Genomic DNA, 16,735 nt, shown 5'->3' with positions numbered 1-16,735 from the left:
CTTCCACATCACATAAGGCAAAAGTACAAATCATTAGAAAGCCGTAAGCATAGACAGAAAGTGAAAATGTTAACTATAGCAAGAGAAAATGGTACTGTGATCGGCGTCCAAATAGGCCAGCTACTTACGCTCAATGTTTTGTTTCTAAATAACCGATGGTTTTCGCTTCTAACCTATTAAGTATGAGATCAAAAAAAAAATGTTTATGGCAATGAATTACATGGAAAGAACAGATAATTATCATCTTAATACTTCAATTTAATCTATGGATGTTAATTAATATCTTACAACTACATGAACAAATTATGTTTTTTTTTATACTGAATAAAATGACTTTCACTTTCAATATTTAAAATCAAGGAAGTCATGCAGAATAAATTACAGCATGCTTTCACCATGCTTATTACAGTCTCTCCAGCAGGGTCCCATACAAAAGAAAGAACAAATTAGGAGCTTTTATGACAAAATAGAAGGAAAAGTTGGATTTTTTGGTGCCAAAAAATAGGAAAGTATGGAATATTGTAAGTCAGTTAAAGATCATTTTACAACATTTTCCATCGTAGGAAATATAATTTAATGTTTTATACCTAATTCATCAAAAATGTTATGACACTAAGCCCAGAACAACAGTTTCAAGTTGTTGAAAAGTTTATACCCAGCTCAGAGGCTTATTTATACATGTCTCAGGTTGGCAATGTTTAAATCAACTAAGATACACCCCTTCAGACTTACCAAGTAATCAGTGAACAAAATTAATGAATAAGAAGCGGTTTTAACAAGTCCGAAAAAACAATAGGAAGCCTTCTTTATAAAAATGAGCGCATAAGTAGGAGCGCTGGAGAGCCTGTTTTTAATTTAGAAGTTCATTCAAAGAAATAAATGTTTCTACAAACAAAGTATATGTACATTTATGTTCAATCAAAACAATTAAATACAGCCACATTCTTAAAATTAATCAAAAATAAAAGAAAATTAATCATTTGCTTTTCAAAGCACAAACAATTTACATTGTATACAATATATTTGACTCATATTCTAGTGAACTATTGTTTTGTGTGTTGTTGTTTTTTACAAAATACAAGTTTACCATTCTTATGCTTATAAATATTATACCTAGATCTTAAAACAGTTAATTGCATAAGCAGTGATTTCAAAATAGGTTAAAGCTGCACAGGCAAAGTTTAGATATACTGTACATTTCAAATGCTACTCTTATTGTGATATTAACATTACAGTATAATAGTATAATATAATGGGAAAGTTCCTGAGCACACTATGGTAACTATGATCCATGCTTAAACACAAATTGATAGACTTAAGTCTGGTTACACTGTTCGCATTTCTCAGTTCAGAGGAATGTTGGATGGAGGTTATACAAATTTCAACTATTGTTTGACCTGATTTGGTTATAGCAGATATTCATAATATCTATGTTCAACTTTCACGCCTCTCAAGTGCCAGAACCACAAGACTATTGTCAGTCTAACCAATAGTCTGGGTTTTTTTTTAGCCGATTCATAGTTTCCATAGTTAGCACTCAGACACTGTCAATGCTAATCTTAGCTGCAATAATAAATGTATATATGCCCTCAACAGTATATACAGAAAAGGGAGACCACTCACAGTAAGGATCATCTCTCCCTGATTCCGTCTATACAGCAGCTGATGTGGTCGACCATCGGCAAACAGCCCTTCTTTCCCCACTCCATCTATATGAACAAATGTATACAAATAATCTTTGTCATTTAAGTAGGTGATTGTTCAACACATGTCATGTCCCGTTGTTATTCAAACATTTTATATTCCTGAAGTATCATTTCCTTTAATCATTCAAACTGTTTATCTTGTTCTGCAAGAATTGTTTGGCTATATCATTCAAACTGTTTATGTTCAACCAGAATCAACCCCTTTTATCATTCAAACTGTTTATATGCTCCATGAGTAGCATCCTCCTTCATCATTCAAACCGTTCATATGCTCCATACTTAAAATACCTTTTTCCATTCAGACTTTAACACATCCCCCTTTTCCCTTTAAACCATTTATATCCTACACAACTAACATCCCCATTTATCATTAAATCGGTTCATTTGCACCACAAGTATCAACCCCTTTTATTATCCAAACTGTTTATATGCTCCACAAGTATCAACCCCTTTTATTATCCAAACCGTTTATATGCTCCACAAGTATCAACCCCCTTTATTATCCAAACCGTTTATATGCTCCACAAGTATCAACCCCCTTTATTATCCAAACCGTTTATATGCTCCACAAGTATCAACCCCTTTTATTATCCAAACCGTTTATATGCTCCACAAGTATCAACCCCTTTTATTATCCAAACCGTTTATATGCTCCACAAGTATCAACCCCCTTTATTATCCAAACCGTTTATATGCTCCACAAGTATCAACCCCCTTTATTATCCAAACCGTTTATATGCTCCACAAGTATCAACCCCTTTTATTATCCAAACCATTTATATGCTCCACAAGTATCAACCCCTTTTATTATCCAAACCGTTTATATGCTCCACAAGTATCAACCCCTTTTATTATCCAAACCGTTTATATGCTCCACAAGAATCAACCCCTTTTATTATCCAAACTGTTTATATGCTCCACAAGTATCAACCCCCTTTATTATCCAAACCGTTTATATGCTCCACAAGTACATACATGCCATATCCCCGGGCGGGGGAAAAAATCCCCCGGAATTTCGATCCATCCCCCGGTCTCCCGGCAGGAGATAAAAATCCCCCGGAATTAAAAAAAAAACAAAAAAAAAATTTGATTTTTTTTAGATATTTTACATCAGGCAATAATGACAAAGTGAAACCACAGTATGTGAGTGAAATTGAATGTAACGAAACAACTCCGCAAGGGTGAAATGACTGTTTAAAAAAGGTTTGATAAATACCAAAAGAAAACAAGTGATCAATTAATTAGAAGAAATGATCAAAGGCAAAGAAATATTACTATTTTGGAAAAGGTAGAAATTAATAAAATTCATTCCATTCTCTTAGTGTCTGAACGTCATCATAGCTGATAGTTTTAAGCATAATTTTTTAAAAGACTTTGGAGGAAGTTAAATTTAATGCACAGTATTACAGCATGACTTGACAGTGTATCATAAGAATATGATAAATCATGACATAAAATAATTCTGTATAATGTAAAAGTTAAGAGGTTTTCATAGCGAAATATAATTATGTGAATTCATTTTTTCGTACTTTCGCATCTAAATATACTTTGAAATTTCGCAAACTTAAACCTGCTAAAAAATCCCCCTGAATACCACCAAAATCCCCCTGAATTTTTAGCCTTCTGAACAAATCCCCCTGAATGGTCTCCAGAAAATATGGCATGTATGCAAGTATCAAAAAGTATTAACGCCCTTTATTGTTCAAACTGTTTATATATGCTCCACAAATTTCATCCCCTTTTAGGATACAAACAGTTTATATGCTCTACAAGCTTTATCCCACTTTATTATTCCAAATGTTTATACGCTCCACAAGTTTCATCCCCCTTTATGATTCAACCAGTTTTTCATGCTCCACAAGTATTATCCCCCTTTATTGTTTAAACCATTTATATGCAACATACGTATCGTCCCCCTTAATCCTTCAAACTGTTTATATACTCATCACCCTTAATGTTTAAACGGTTTACATGCTCCACAATTTTCACTGTTTAAATGGTCCACAATTATCATGCCCCCTCTACCATTAAAACCATTTATAACTAGAGCTGTCACAGTGAGTGACGAATACCCCCAAATGCCGCCTGTACACAGGAATGGCAAACCATTCCTTTGAAAAGAGGCCATAACTCCAAGGTTACTGCACACTGCATCTTCTTTTATCATGCATGTATTGTTTTATTTAAATCTGTTGAGTAATTTAGAAGTTACACTGCTGACAAGAAAAACTAGCCTTCCATGAGTTATCGTCCGGAAACTGTTTTTCTATTTTTAGTAACAGTGACCTTGACTTTGGCCCCACCAGCCCCAATATCGAACTTGACCTGTATCTTCTGATGTTACACCTGTGTACCAAAAATTGTTCAAATCTGTCAAGCCTTTCATGAGTTGTCGTCCGGAAACCGTTTTTCTATTTTAGTAACAGTGACCTTGACCTTGGCCCCACCAGCCCCAATATCGAACTTGACCTATATCTCCTGTTGTTACAACTGTGTACCAAACTGTATCTTCTGATGTTACACCTGTGTACCAAAAATTGTTCAAATCTGTCTAGCCTTTCATGAGTTATCGTCTGGAAACCGTTTTTCTATTTTCAGCAACAGTGACCTTGACCTTAGCCCCACCAGCCCCAATATCGAACTTGACCTGTATCTTCTGATGTTACACCTGTGTACCAAAAATTGTTCAAATCTGTCTAACCTTTCATGATTTATCATCCGGAAACCGTTTTTCTATTTTTAGTAACAGTGACCTTGACCTTGGCCCCACCAGCCCCAATATCAAACTTGACCTGTATCTTCTGATGTTACACCTGTGTACCAAAAATTTTTCAAATCTGTCTAGCCTTTCATGAGTTATCATCCGGAAACCATGAAAACCGAAAGACTGACCGACAGACAGACCGACCGACAAGCTCACTCCTATGCACCCCCTCAAACTTCGTTTGTGGGGGTATAATTACTCCACATTTTTAAAGTGTGAAATGATGTTGAAATTGAGTTGAAAGCAGCTTAAATAAAGATCATCGTCCAAGATATGGGGTATACAGCAAAAGACGTTGTGTACAGGAGTTGCCAATAATAGGTACCACATAGCCAGAAATGTAATGTTTTACACTAACGGCTGTCCCATTAACGATGATAGATTCAAAAATCTTGTTTTACACAATGGACTGTCCCACTTACGTATGGAGTATCCCTGGTTTGTGTTTAGGTATATACCATGGTGAGGGTCCAGGTAGACAATGATGAAGTCATGTGTCCAATACCTGCGGAGGAAAGAAAACCAGGATATAAAGCTTTTCAAGTATTTGTTTGAAATGAGATTACCTGTAATATATTGTATATGCTTTACTAAAAATAAATATTAACAGATTTATATACGAAGTTGGTTTATATAGGTTTTAAAACTAATGGACAAATATGCACGATTTCTTTAGTTTGTAGTAAAACTATGTAAATATGTGCGTTAATTTGAACAATATTACAACAAATGTATACATGAACAATATTCCAGCTTACTAATTAAATATTAGTCACATTGTTATTTCAAAGACCATCAAACTAGATGCACCATGCAGAGCAAGGCTATTGGACGCAGCCAAATATAACATTACATCGAAAATAAAAACTATTCATATCAATCAATTTACTACTAACCAAACCTTTGAAGTAACTTCTTAATTATGAACATTACCAGAATAAGACATATTATAAGATACTGCCTACAAGTCAATGATGTTATTTTTTCGAAAAAGGCAATGGTAAATACATATTTTAAGTAATTTTCTAATAATCCCTCACCATTTTCTAGCTTATATGACAAAGATGGGATGCAAAGTATGACACGTATAGAGATTGAATGCACAAGAAACAGTTGTGACTGCCATTCAGTTATTTCATAGAAGCACGCAGGAATTATTAACCATTCACAGGACAGAAATTCAAATTTCAGAATACCGCTTGAGTATATAGGTAAAAGCTTTCAGTCAAGGTTCAAAACATTTCTCTGTGTTTATATTTTCTTTTCAACAATCCATCTGTTTTACAATTAAAACAAACAATTCAATGCAATATGATTATATTTAAGATAATGCGCATTGTCAAAAGGCAATTTTGTTTCATTTTATATTAAGCTGTTTACAGAGCTAGGAGATTTGATGTGGAGGAAGAATACTTTAACATCCACAGCTTCATAACATTGGTCTGGGAGACTTACCGTGTTTCTCTAAATTAAAAATAAATAAATAGTTATATAATTGTTATATGAAACAAGAGCACAGTAAATGGTTTACAATGCTTGTCTGTTTTTTAATACTCAGTCATAAAGGGAAATAACTATAAAAAATTCACGCCAGTACTTTGAAAGATTATCGCTTTTGCATGTGCACTAACGCCCTAACTGCGACAATGATGCCGAAGGTATAAGAAGACCTCAACGTCTTCCCTTTAAAAAACGGGCACCTTGACACTGACAACTCTGAGTGTACATAGAGTTGGAACCAAAAACAAATTTAAAAACAAATATTTTTGACTAAAGGCGACAAGAACACAGCTCTCATAACAAACCTGTACAAACACACAAGTGACAGTAACATTTTAAGTAAAAACAAAGAAAAAATCGCTAGGTTTTGTTATGAAAAACAAAACAAAAACCAATGGAGTATTAATTACATACAATGTTAACAAAACATGTTTTTGGACTGACAACAGTTACGTTTTTCAAGTTCTTAATTATTACAAACACAGAATTTATTATGGACATACAGTATGACTCAATCAACATTATACAAAAAAGGTGATACCCTGGGCTCCTTCTAAATCTATTTTTAACAAAATCAGAAATTAGTAATGTTTCTTCATTGTCATTTTGACAATGACAAATTTGGCTATAACTTTCTATGCTTAATGCCAAGTTAATGGTGCATATAGAATCTTACACTAGTTGCCACTTTAAATAAAATTTTGTCTTGAAAGTCAACTCCTGTAAGACTCTTTCTATCACATGACAAATTTGTCGCCAAAAGTGAAGATGTAATTCTTATTTTGGTAAACATTTTGATGCTAATTATTTAGACAATATTATAGAGGAATTTGTTTCAATGTAAGATTGTAAAATAATTCACTGAGTAAGCATCAAAATATATATCTATGAGTGGCATAGATACAAGTGTAATACTAACTTTTGGTGTTTACAACGTGAACCATATTGTGATCTTACAATTTTTCTTTTTATTATAATATTATGCCTAAAAAGTTGTATTAAAAGACAATTATTAGCATTTTAATAAAAAAAAAATGCACCAAACTGTAAGCGAACTTAACATAATTTTCGAAAATGACGTAGTTAAAATGGTGTCCCAGCTCTGTGTGCACGTAACATTTGATTTCAAAGTGAAAGCAGGCTAAATTTTAAAAACAGTGAAAAATATTAAATTGATATAAAATAGGTATCATTTTAATTTCACTGATAAATCTCTATAAACCAGTGCAAAGCATATATTAAAAGAAATTACATACTGGTTGTAATACACTAAAGCAAGCAATTTGCCATGTGATGATATACATGTATTATATAATATACAAAATGCATGGGTTATTGTGCTGCTTAAACTATTAGCCAGTGTCAGATAAGTTTTAACACCTATTCTATTTAAAGTTTTCTAAAATGCAACCAACAGTATTCTATAAACTGGGGGAAAATATGGCGGTTTGGTTTATTATATTCATGTAACAAGCCATATATCATGAACGGCATGTATTAACAACTATTCTATATTATGTTGTTTTGGACATTTAGACAACTATTCAATTGTAAGTATTCTAAAATACCATCTATAATTTACTACAAAAAGGGGAAATGTAAATCACAATACAAATTTCATCGATATTTATTATTAATATTACACACCACTTGGTCATATAACATTGTAAGGACTGGCCAGTCAGCAGCAAAGGTGTATATGATAAGAGGCATTAGCCGAGGTCCATTCACCATCAGGGAGCTGACAGGCCGGTCCTTATACTGCAATATGGCCCGAAGTGATGTGTAATATTTCTAATATTATACCAAACATTTAATATATGTTTATTATTAAATAATAGTGCATAAACATTTTAACCTTTTAATAACATGTCATTTATTACTTGCGACAATTTTTTGCCATTGCAAAATTTGCAAAGAAGGGACGCAATGTAAGGTATAATATTACATTACTAGTATGCTAGAGTTTTTCTCTCAATACACACCTTTCACTATAGATGAAGACGAGCACCATATTTTCCGTAGCCCCTGGATTTACACGGAAGACCAATTCAAGTCGTTCAGTTCTGGTTTCAAGGGCTTCTTTGGGTGGGGTGTATTTGTACTGCAGAATTGACTCGCCTTGGAAATACCCTGATGCCTCTAAAACAACCAGCAAGAAAGCGAAACCCTTAGTCATACATATAAAATTTATAGACATACTTATAAAAGTGATTACTTAAGTCATACATATAAAAGTGATGACCTTTGTCCTACATATAAAAGCAATTACATTTATCATACATATGATATGAGTCAGAAACACAATTCAACATAAACATTTCCAAAGAAAAAATAATTCTGAATGGCCATCTTAGCATAATTGTTTACAGTGGGATGAGCTAAAACAAATCAGTTGGTTGGTAAGAATTTTCATTTTTGTTTCAGTGATAACTACACAATGATAACTATGCAGCAAAGTAAGATGAACAAATGTTCTGCGGGATAAACGCTCATGCAGCAACCTGTCAATTCTGCCAATTTTCAAAGTACTGAGTAACTCCCTTACTGTCAAACCCTTTTTCAAGAGCCTCAGGTAAGATCTCCTAAGGTACACTTGTCTCAACTGCTGAACATTCAATACCTGTGTTACATGTAGGTCCAGCATACTCGCTGAAGGCACAGTCGCACGTATACCTGCGGTCCTGCCACTGTTCTTCACATACTCCCCCATTCCTACACGGCGAACTTTCACAACCATCCAGACACACATGAGATACGTCTGTGGAAAATGTAAACTATGTTAAGAATAAACCTTAAGGTCAGTTCTCTTGGTAGAAAATTACAACAGCTAATTATATTTTACCACTCATACTTTTAAGTTCAACACAATCAGCGGGATATGCAGAAGCCCATATGTTAACTGCCTGCAAACATCTATTTCAGTCAAGGGCTTGTCACTGTAGTTTTCATTGTATTACTGAATTAAAATGGGCTTTCAGATTTTAGAGGCTATTAGTTTAATTATTACACAGTCCTAAATTGCTTCTGCTTAAAAATACCATTTCCAGCAAACTGTCTACCCAAACAAGCTTTCCTATTGCAAAACAAATAATGTCCTTGAAAAATCTATAATCAAAGAATATAATGACTCACTCTCATCAGACTTTTCTGCCTCTTTTTGCAGCTGGAAAACTGTGTCACCAATCTTCAGCCCGCGTATACATCCGTACATCGACGTATACGTGGACATGTTCAAAGGTACCCCACCCACGTACAAGTGGATTCCAGGCTCCCCCACGGTGCTGCCCCTGACTGGCTTAACTAGCTCCTCTGTAATAGTTGATATAACACTGTTAAAACGATCTAGTTAGACTTCAATAGGATAAATAACTTCAAACTTAAGTCGACTTCAAATTCAACACCTAACTATATATTTGCATTTATTCAGAATTGGTTTTAATTCTAGTTTTAACTATATTATAAAAAAGTTTTAAAGAAGAGCAACTCTGCACAAGTGCCAATTTCTTCTGTAGTTGTTTTCAAACAAGGGGCACTACTCAACAATGATTAAAGCCAGACTTATGAACCACTACATAATGTACCTTTGTCTTTTGTAACATAATTGCATACCAAGTTTTATCTCATGAAATGCCGGTAGTGACGCAAAGGGTATGTATGACAATACCTTGGCATTTAACTAGATATATAAAATATATACAGAACATTTTGTAAATTGGACATTCCAGGACAAATCCTTAAGTTGGATTTTTTTACTTCAACATACACAGATATTAAGCGTTGCATGGATCATGACCAACATTGAATACAGCATGGTACAATTATTTTTATTTCTCACACTTACCTTCAGTGAATGGCACCTGCATGTATGTATCGAGGCTCTGTTTCTTGTAAGAGTTTCTGCTTGGTTCATCGTCTACATTCACGATGACCTTGATGTAACCGTCAGCATTGTCAATGACCACCTGGTTCCAACTACCGTCATCCAAGTAGCCTAGGAGTATTGTAAATAAATGATTAAACATTTAGATTAAGCTTCTGGAGGAAAGTTTACCATTTGCTTTTGGTTTTTATTGTGTGTTGGTATAAGGACATGGTATCTTTTTATCTTTGTGCATTGCTAAAAATGTATCCCTATAGTTTATGGATGTACCAACCATTATGACAATATTTATTTTTTAAATATGTAAGCTTGCTAAAAGTCAATCCTTTTGTATTCAGCCCTTTCCGATTGTCATTTTTGAAATGTGTTGTCACTTCAAGAACAAATTGCTAAATGAATTAAATATAAGTTCTTATTAATTTTTAATTTCTTTGAATTACTGCGGTAGACATACATCTAAATGTTAAAAATGTTGAAAAGTGTTTCTTAGTCAATTTACCATCTATTTGTCTGGTCTGCTGCAGAATTAAGTTGTATCTGTTAAACTTGGCGATGATCTTATTGCTATCTTGCAACTGAACAAGCACAAAGTTGTTCAAATGGTCGTGAATGTAGAGTAACAATGTGTTTCTCAGAAAGGTGCGGAAGTTAAAGATGATTGTGGAATCGAGAAGTCCGGAGTCCACTGGTAGGATGTAGTGGAGATAAGACGTACTGGTGCCTTGAAACGTAACTGCATCAGTGTTGATGTCTAAAAAAATTGAAAATCACTTAAGCAATAAAAAACATGAGCATGATTTTCAAATATAATGCAAATATGATTCAATTGTTATTATTATTATTATTAAGTGCAATGACCTTTTAATGCCCGATAGATGAGATTTTGAACAAAACTTTTAAGATCTTCGCAGATGATAAAATTGACAACTGACACAACTACTAGTATTGCAAAAGTAATCATTTCTGTTCCTATTTTTTAAATGACCCTGTTTCATTCTGTATGTAAAAAAGTTGGAAAAATGACTGAAGCTGTTCTTATTTAAATAACTTAACCAATTAAAAAACATTTCATCTTTCTCTTACCAATCTCGCAGTTGTGCCCCGAGTGTGCCCACTTGTTGACACATACACACTGATGTGCTCCCCACTTCTCCAAACACTTTCCCCCATTACGGCAGGGATTGGGCCAGCAAGACGCCATACATTCCTTGTATACATTCTGGGTACTGCAAAAAAGGAATTAACAGTGATGTGAATATGTATACTGTTGTTGTGAACTACAACATATCACACACACACACAACTTAAATCCATGAGGTCTTTGATAGCTATTGGTTTGCCTATGTTGGGAAGAAGCTTTACCTGGACTTCATGAGGCCACTGGGAGCTATTTGTTTGTCTTAATTGGAAAGAAGCCTTACCTAGAATCAATGAGGTCTTTGATAGCTATTGGTTTGCCTATGTTGGCAAGAAGCCTTACCTAGAATCAATGAGGTCTTTGATAGCTATTGGTTTGCCTATGTTGGCAAGAAACCTTACCTAGAATCAATGAGGTCTTTGATAGCTACTGGTTTGCCTTTATTGGCAAGAAGCCTTACCTTGACTTCATGAGGCCACTGGGAGCTATTGGTTTGCCTATGTTGGCAAGAAGCCTTACATAGAATCAATGAGGTCTTTGATAGCTATTGGTTTGCCTTTATTGGCAGGCAGCCTTACCTAGAATCAATGAGGTCTTTGATAGCTATTGGTTTGCCTTTATTGGCAAGAAGCCTTACCTAGAATCAATGAGGTCTTTGATAGCTATTGGTTTGCCTATGTTGGCAAGAAGCCTTACCTAGAATCAATGAGGTCTTTGATAGCTATTGGTTTGCCTTTATTGGCAAGAAGCCTTACCTAGAATCAATGAGGTCTTTGATAGCTATTGGTTTGCCTTTATTGGCAAACAGCGTTACCTAGAATCAATGAGGTCTTTGATAGCTATTGGTTTGCCTTTATTGGCAAGAAGCCTTACCTAGAATCAATGAGGTCTTTGATAGCTATTGGTTTGCCTTTATTGGCAGGCAGCCTTACCTAGAATCAATGAGGTCTTTGATAGCTATTGGTTTGCCATTGTTGGCACGCAGCCTTACGTAGAATCAATGAGGTCTTTGATAGCTATTGGTTTGCATTTGTTGGCAAGCAGCTTTACCTGGACTTCATGAGGTCACTGGGAGCTATTTGCTTGTCTTTATTGGCAAAGAAGCCTTACATAAAATCAATGAGGTCTTTGATAGCTATTGGTTTGCCTATGTTGGCAAGCAGCCTTACCTAGAATCAATGATGCCACTGAGAGCTATTGGTTTGTCCTTATTGGCAAAGAGCCTAACCTAGAATCAATGAGGTCACTGAGAGCTATTGGTTTGCATTTGTTGGCAAGCAACTTTACCTAGAATCAATGAGGTCACTGGGAGCTATTGTATTGCCTTTATTGGCAAACAGCCTTACCTAGAATCAATGAGGTCTTTGATAGCTATTGGTTTGCCTTTGTTGGCAAGCAACCTTACCTTGAATCTATGAGGTCACTGAGAGCTACTGGTTTGCCATTATATGCAAGCCCTCGCATACAGCCCACAATGCTGACAACATCTGCAACTACCGTGTCCTTTTTCAACCTGTAAATTCATAAATAAATCAATAAGTTAAAATAATCATTATAGTATTTAATTCCTTTTCTAGGCCTATAGATGTAATACAAAACAAGCTCTTAAATTAGAGAGGTAAACAAGGAATAAAATGTGCTCAATTTCTGAGTTGTAATGGTCTTATATAACACTTTCATGTAAACATCCTTTTATTCGAAAGCATACTTATTTTAAAGGTATGGGCCATAATACAAGTATGTATAAATCAAAAATCAGAACCTAGCTCAAACTTACGTATCTGGAACACCACCAACATACAGTATTCCCGAGAACAGTGGAATTCTGGGTACATTGTCTGGAATGTCTAGTATTTTCTCAGTCATGTCCAACATGCACCGGATATTGTGAACATCAGTTTCTATGGAAACCTGATGCCACTCTCCATTACTGACTGGCTCAGGGCTCTCTATGTCAACCTCTAGGAACTTCATGCCCCAGCGGAAGTAGAATTTCACGGTGTTTTCTGCAAAAAGATGCAACACCTAGATTAAAAAACTGATCAAAATTTTTAAATGTATTGTTTCAGCAAAATTAGTTATTGACATATTTTTAAAGTTCAAGTTTAATATGGAAGCAAAATAGGATTTTTTTCCCAATATATAGCAAATAAAATCCTGTTATAACTTCAAAGCACAAAAAAAATAATTATAAAACAAACCCAGATCATTTTAATGGTAACATGGAAACTATCTATCAATAAACCCTTAAAAGTAAGAACATACCAGATGTGACCGCCACAATGAAGTAGTTGATATTGCTCTTGGTGCCTGTCTGGTACAGTATGATAGCTGTATCATGATGGGTGCGGAAGCTGACCTTGATATCCCCAGTCTTCCACGGGGCACTGATCAAGTAGCCTGACCCACTGCTAAACGTAACCGCTGTAGACGGAATCTGGGCACCTTAAAGTCAATGAGGCATGCATGTGTACAAATTATACAATATCATTTAAAAAAATAAGGGCGCTGTGTAGTGAATGCCAATGTTTGTCTGTGCAGGGGTTGTTGCGTTTCTTTTCAGTAGAACAAGGGGCAAAACTTGACAATTATTAGGCCAAGAGTTATGGGCCCTGCTTTATATGTGCATTATTGTCCTTGGCAACATGTATACAAAGTTTCGTTTGATATCTTGAACAACAAAATCATGACTTAACTTTCAAAGGTAAAGCTTTAGTAAATTAACCTTTAAATAAACATTATTTCCAATTATAGAAGCCTTCATCTGACAGGTAGTGAATAAAATGTTTACCAGAAAATATTGAGGCCATACAGCATGCACTTTCGCACAAAATATTGTCATATACATACAATTTTAAAATACAATATAACTATACCACTATATTCATTCATATAAAATATTTTTAAACTTAAAGACTTCACAATTTGTTTACAATTAAAAAGAATGAAGAAATAAAATTTAAAAAAATTGGAACAGTATAATTACAATGCAAGCAATATTTTCTTATCAATATTTTTGCATCCCTTCAATACAATTGGTCCTTTAATGCGGTTATATTAAAACCTATAATGCAATGTAGTATTATTGAGGAGATAGGAAATCCTCATCTTACTCACTGTTCCCCCAGCAGACCAGAGGCCCTAGGGTGAGGTTAGCGGACCCCGGGGTGAGAGGATTCTCATCTTGTAGGATGGTCACCTCTGTGATGGGCAGCTGGTGTTTAACTGTGTTGTATCCTTCATCTTTCTGTAGTGTCATGGTATCTAAAAAGTTGGAATAGCATATAAAATTAAAAAATATGGAGCAAATTTATTATTTTCAACAGTTTGTCATGCTTTTAAGTCACATTAAGCAACACAATGATTTTCTCTGAATCTTGAATTCTCATAAAAACCTTATTTTTTAAGAACATAAAATATTTGAGAGAGTGGATGTCTAGACAGTTGCATAAGAGAAAGATCTACATTTCTTCTATTTAAAGTGATACTTTCATTTAAAATCAATATTACAATTATAAATTTTGAGTGATAAACCTTTAACAACTTATCAAAAACGCACAAATATTATATGACTGGTGGGTCCTAAAAGATTTATGGAGATCAACGATGGTCTCACAAGGACTTGGAGGAATTAAAAAATAGAACTTACATGTAGTTTCTTAACAATATTTGCAAATTTCACAACTCACTATTATCACAGTTGCACATTTCTCCTGTACAGGAGGCAGTCAATGAACACGGGCAGGACCCTGGAGAAGTGTTGTCTGTTCCTATGTAATCTAGCAGCTCACTGGAGGCAGACTTGAACCAAGTCTTTGTTCCTAGACTGTGAGAGTAAAAAGATATCACCCTTTCTAACAAAGTAATAAAAGTTGAGATGTTTGTGTATGATATCCCAGATTTTTTCTAAATGTTCTATCACCAATAACAAACTTGCTCCTTTACATCATTGTCATTGACACCACCAACTAAATTTCAGCCAAGATCATCAACATAATATTAACCAGAAGCAACATAATTGGTAAAGGCAGAACAGAAACAACAATATTGGCACCATGAACAACTATATAGACATCATAATCATGGCTACATGTACATGTACAATATTCATATAAAGTACTCAGTCCACTTTAGGTCACAATAAACTCCTAATTCTATTTCCCCGAGAAAAAAAATACAACATTACTTTTTAGATACATGATACAAAACTTACCCTTTAAAATTAGTTTATTAACAATCCAACATGCTTAAGAGCGCAGAAATTGAAACATTTTTTATTAATCGCGAAGATTGCATGTATGTCGCGCATTGTGTGTCTGAGAGTGTGTGTACGTGTGTGTTTGTGAGTTTCTTGTGCATGTGTGGGTTTGAACTCTATGGGAAAAACAAATGAGAATAAAACTTACTCTATTGTAGAGTGAATGCAGTTGTATGTGATTTTCTGCCGACAGAAAGCAGACTCCTGTGTGAGTCTTATCAACTCCTCCCGTCCTAGTAACCTGAAAAATAAATATAACAAAACATGCAAAATTTAACTAAGATCAGACAGAAATATTGAACACATTCAAAGGTTAAGAAAATCTTTGACAATATTTTAATAGGAATATTCTGTTGTTGGTGCTGGCCTATTGGTTACCATCATCAGAAGGGCCCGGGTTTGATCCCCAATCTGATGATGAAAGTGCAGGAATGATTAACTGTTCGTGTTCATTTGAACATAACAGATTTTAAAAGCAGAAATTGTAACTAAAAGGGCTCTGCATAGGTTAAGCTCTACAGAGCTTATGTAATTATTTTGATAATTGTGATGTTAAAACAATCTTACATTTAACTTAAAACCACAGATCTCAGATTAAATATTGAATATTTTGTTTAAGTATGTTGGTTTCTTTAATCTATTCATGAATAGTGAAGTATAAATTCCACACCTGTAGGAGATGAGCCGTTTCAAATCCCTCATCATTGAAGCCCGCACAGTTGTGTTGGATGGAAAATTGTGGTCCACGATTGTTTGTCCGAAGAAATCATACCGCTCCTCAAAACCCATGTGGCACCTCACATGAACTGGGTCAAGATCACCAGATCCATCAAGGTCAACCAGCATGACCCCTGACTCATTTACACCAGACTGGTAATATTCGTCACATGTCTTCTTGTATTTGGCTGAAGTAAAGCAATTTTATTTCAATAGCTTTTTAATTATAATCAATCATTTAAGCTAAAATTTCAAAACAAGAGCTCTGCATAGCAATTGCATCCCTTTTCTGTTGTTGTTTTTTCAGTCACAGTCAAACAAAAGCAATTATTGACAATTCTGAAGGCCCGAGTTATGGGCCTTGTTTTACATATATACCAAATTTAATTTCAATATCTTTAATGTTTCTAGAGTAATGGCCAAGATTAAAATTTTAGCATGACAACACCAAGCCTTTGATATTAAAAATAAACATATAGAAACCTACGGAAGTGACAAGCTAGTCCAGTGTAGAATGTCTCAGAGCAGTCACACGCCACATCAGTCCACTCAGACAGACAGACACCCCCATGTTCACACATACGACTCCCCTTGCAATAGTCCGTAATGTTACACCCATCTATGATAAGCCCAGAGGCAGCACTCGTCTGGACAAGGTCAAGTGCATCCATGGTCTGGCCATTGATTTTCAGGTTGCGAATACATCCCACATAGCCTTCATGAGCTGTTTGTGAACAAAAGTCATACCATGACTTAACCAGGGTTGCAT

General features: G+C 34.8%; 1 protein-coding gene across 16 annotated transcripts in view; it reads right to left on the bottom strand.

The window, feature by feature from the left end:
• Window positions 1-16,735, bottom strand: part of LOC128213359 (axotactin-like) — a 110,321-nt gene that overhangs the window by 13,103 nt on the left and 80,483 nt on the right. For 12 of the 16 annotated variants that reach the window (XM_052918976.1, XM_052918975.1, XM_052918990.1 and 9 more), the window contains 18 exons: window positions 16,454-16,690; window positions 15,920-16,154; window positions 15,398-15,490; window positions 14,681-14,817; window positions 14,109-14,255; window positions 13,257-13,436; window positions 12,769-12,997; window positions 12,397-12,504; window positions 10,937-11,079; window positions 10,353-10,604; window positions 9,815-9,964; window positions 9,106-9,282; window positions 8,594-8,731; window positions 7,956-8,112; window positions 6,512-6,529; window positions 4,893-4,975; window positions 1,624-1,709; window positions 129-173 (listed from right to left, as the gene is read on the bottom strand). In XM_052918976.1, the coding sequence (XP_052774936.1) occupies window positions 129-173; window positions 1,624-1,709; window positions 4,893-4,975; window positions 6,512-6,529; window positions 7,956-8,112; window positions 8,594-8,731; window positions 9,106-9,282; window positions 9,815-9,964; window positions 10,353-10,604; window positions 10,937-11,079; window positions 12,397-12,504; window positions 12,769-12,997; window positions 13,257-13,436; window positions 14,109-14,255; window positions 14,681-14,817; window positions 15,398-15,490; window positions 15,920-16,154; window positions 16,454-16,690 (2,615 nt within the window). Of the gene's footprint in view, window positions 1-128; window positions 174-1,623; window positions 1,710-4,892; window positions 4,976-5,925; window positions 5,935-6,511; window positions 6,530-7,955; window positions 8,113-8,593; window positions 8,732-9,105; window positions 9,283-9,814; window positions 9,965-10,352; window positions 10,605-10,936; window positions 11,080-12,396; window positions 12,505-12,768; window positions 12,998-13,256; window positions 13,437-14,108; window positions 14,256-14,680; window positions 14,818-15,397; window positions 15,491-15,919; window positions 16,155-16,453; window positions 16,691-16,735 lie in introns of all 16 variants that reach the window. The other 4 variants (XM_052918988.1, XM_052918991.1, XM_052918987.1 and 1 more) reach the window with 3 other exon arrangements.

Source organism: Mya arenaria, chromosome 13, assembly GCF_026914265.1.
Source record: "Mya arenaria isolate MELC-2E11 chromosome 13, ASM2691426v1".
Classification (NCBI taxonomy): domain Eukaryota; kingdom Metazoa; phylum Mollusca; class Bivalvia; order Myida; family Myidae; genus Mya; species Mya arenaria.
The sequence above is the reverse complement of the archived record's forward strand: the minus strand, read 5'-3'. Positions and strand labels throughout refer to the sequence as shown.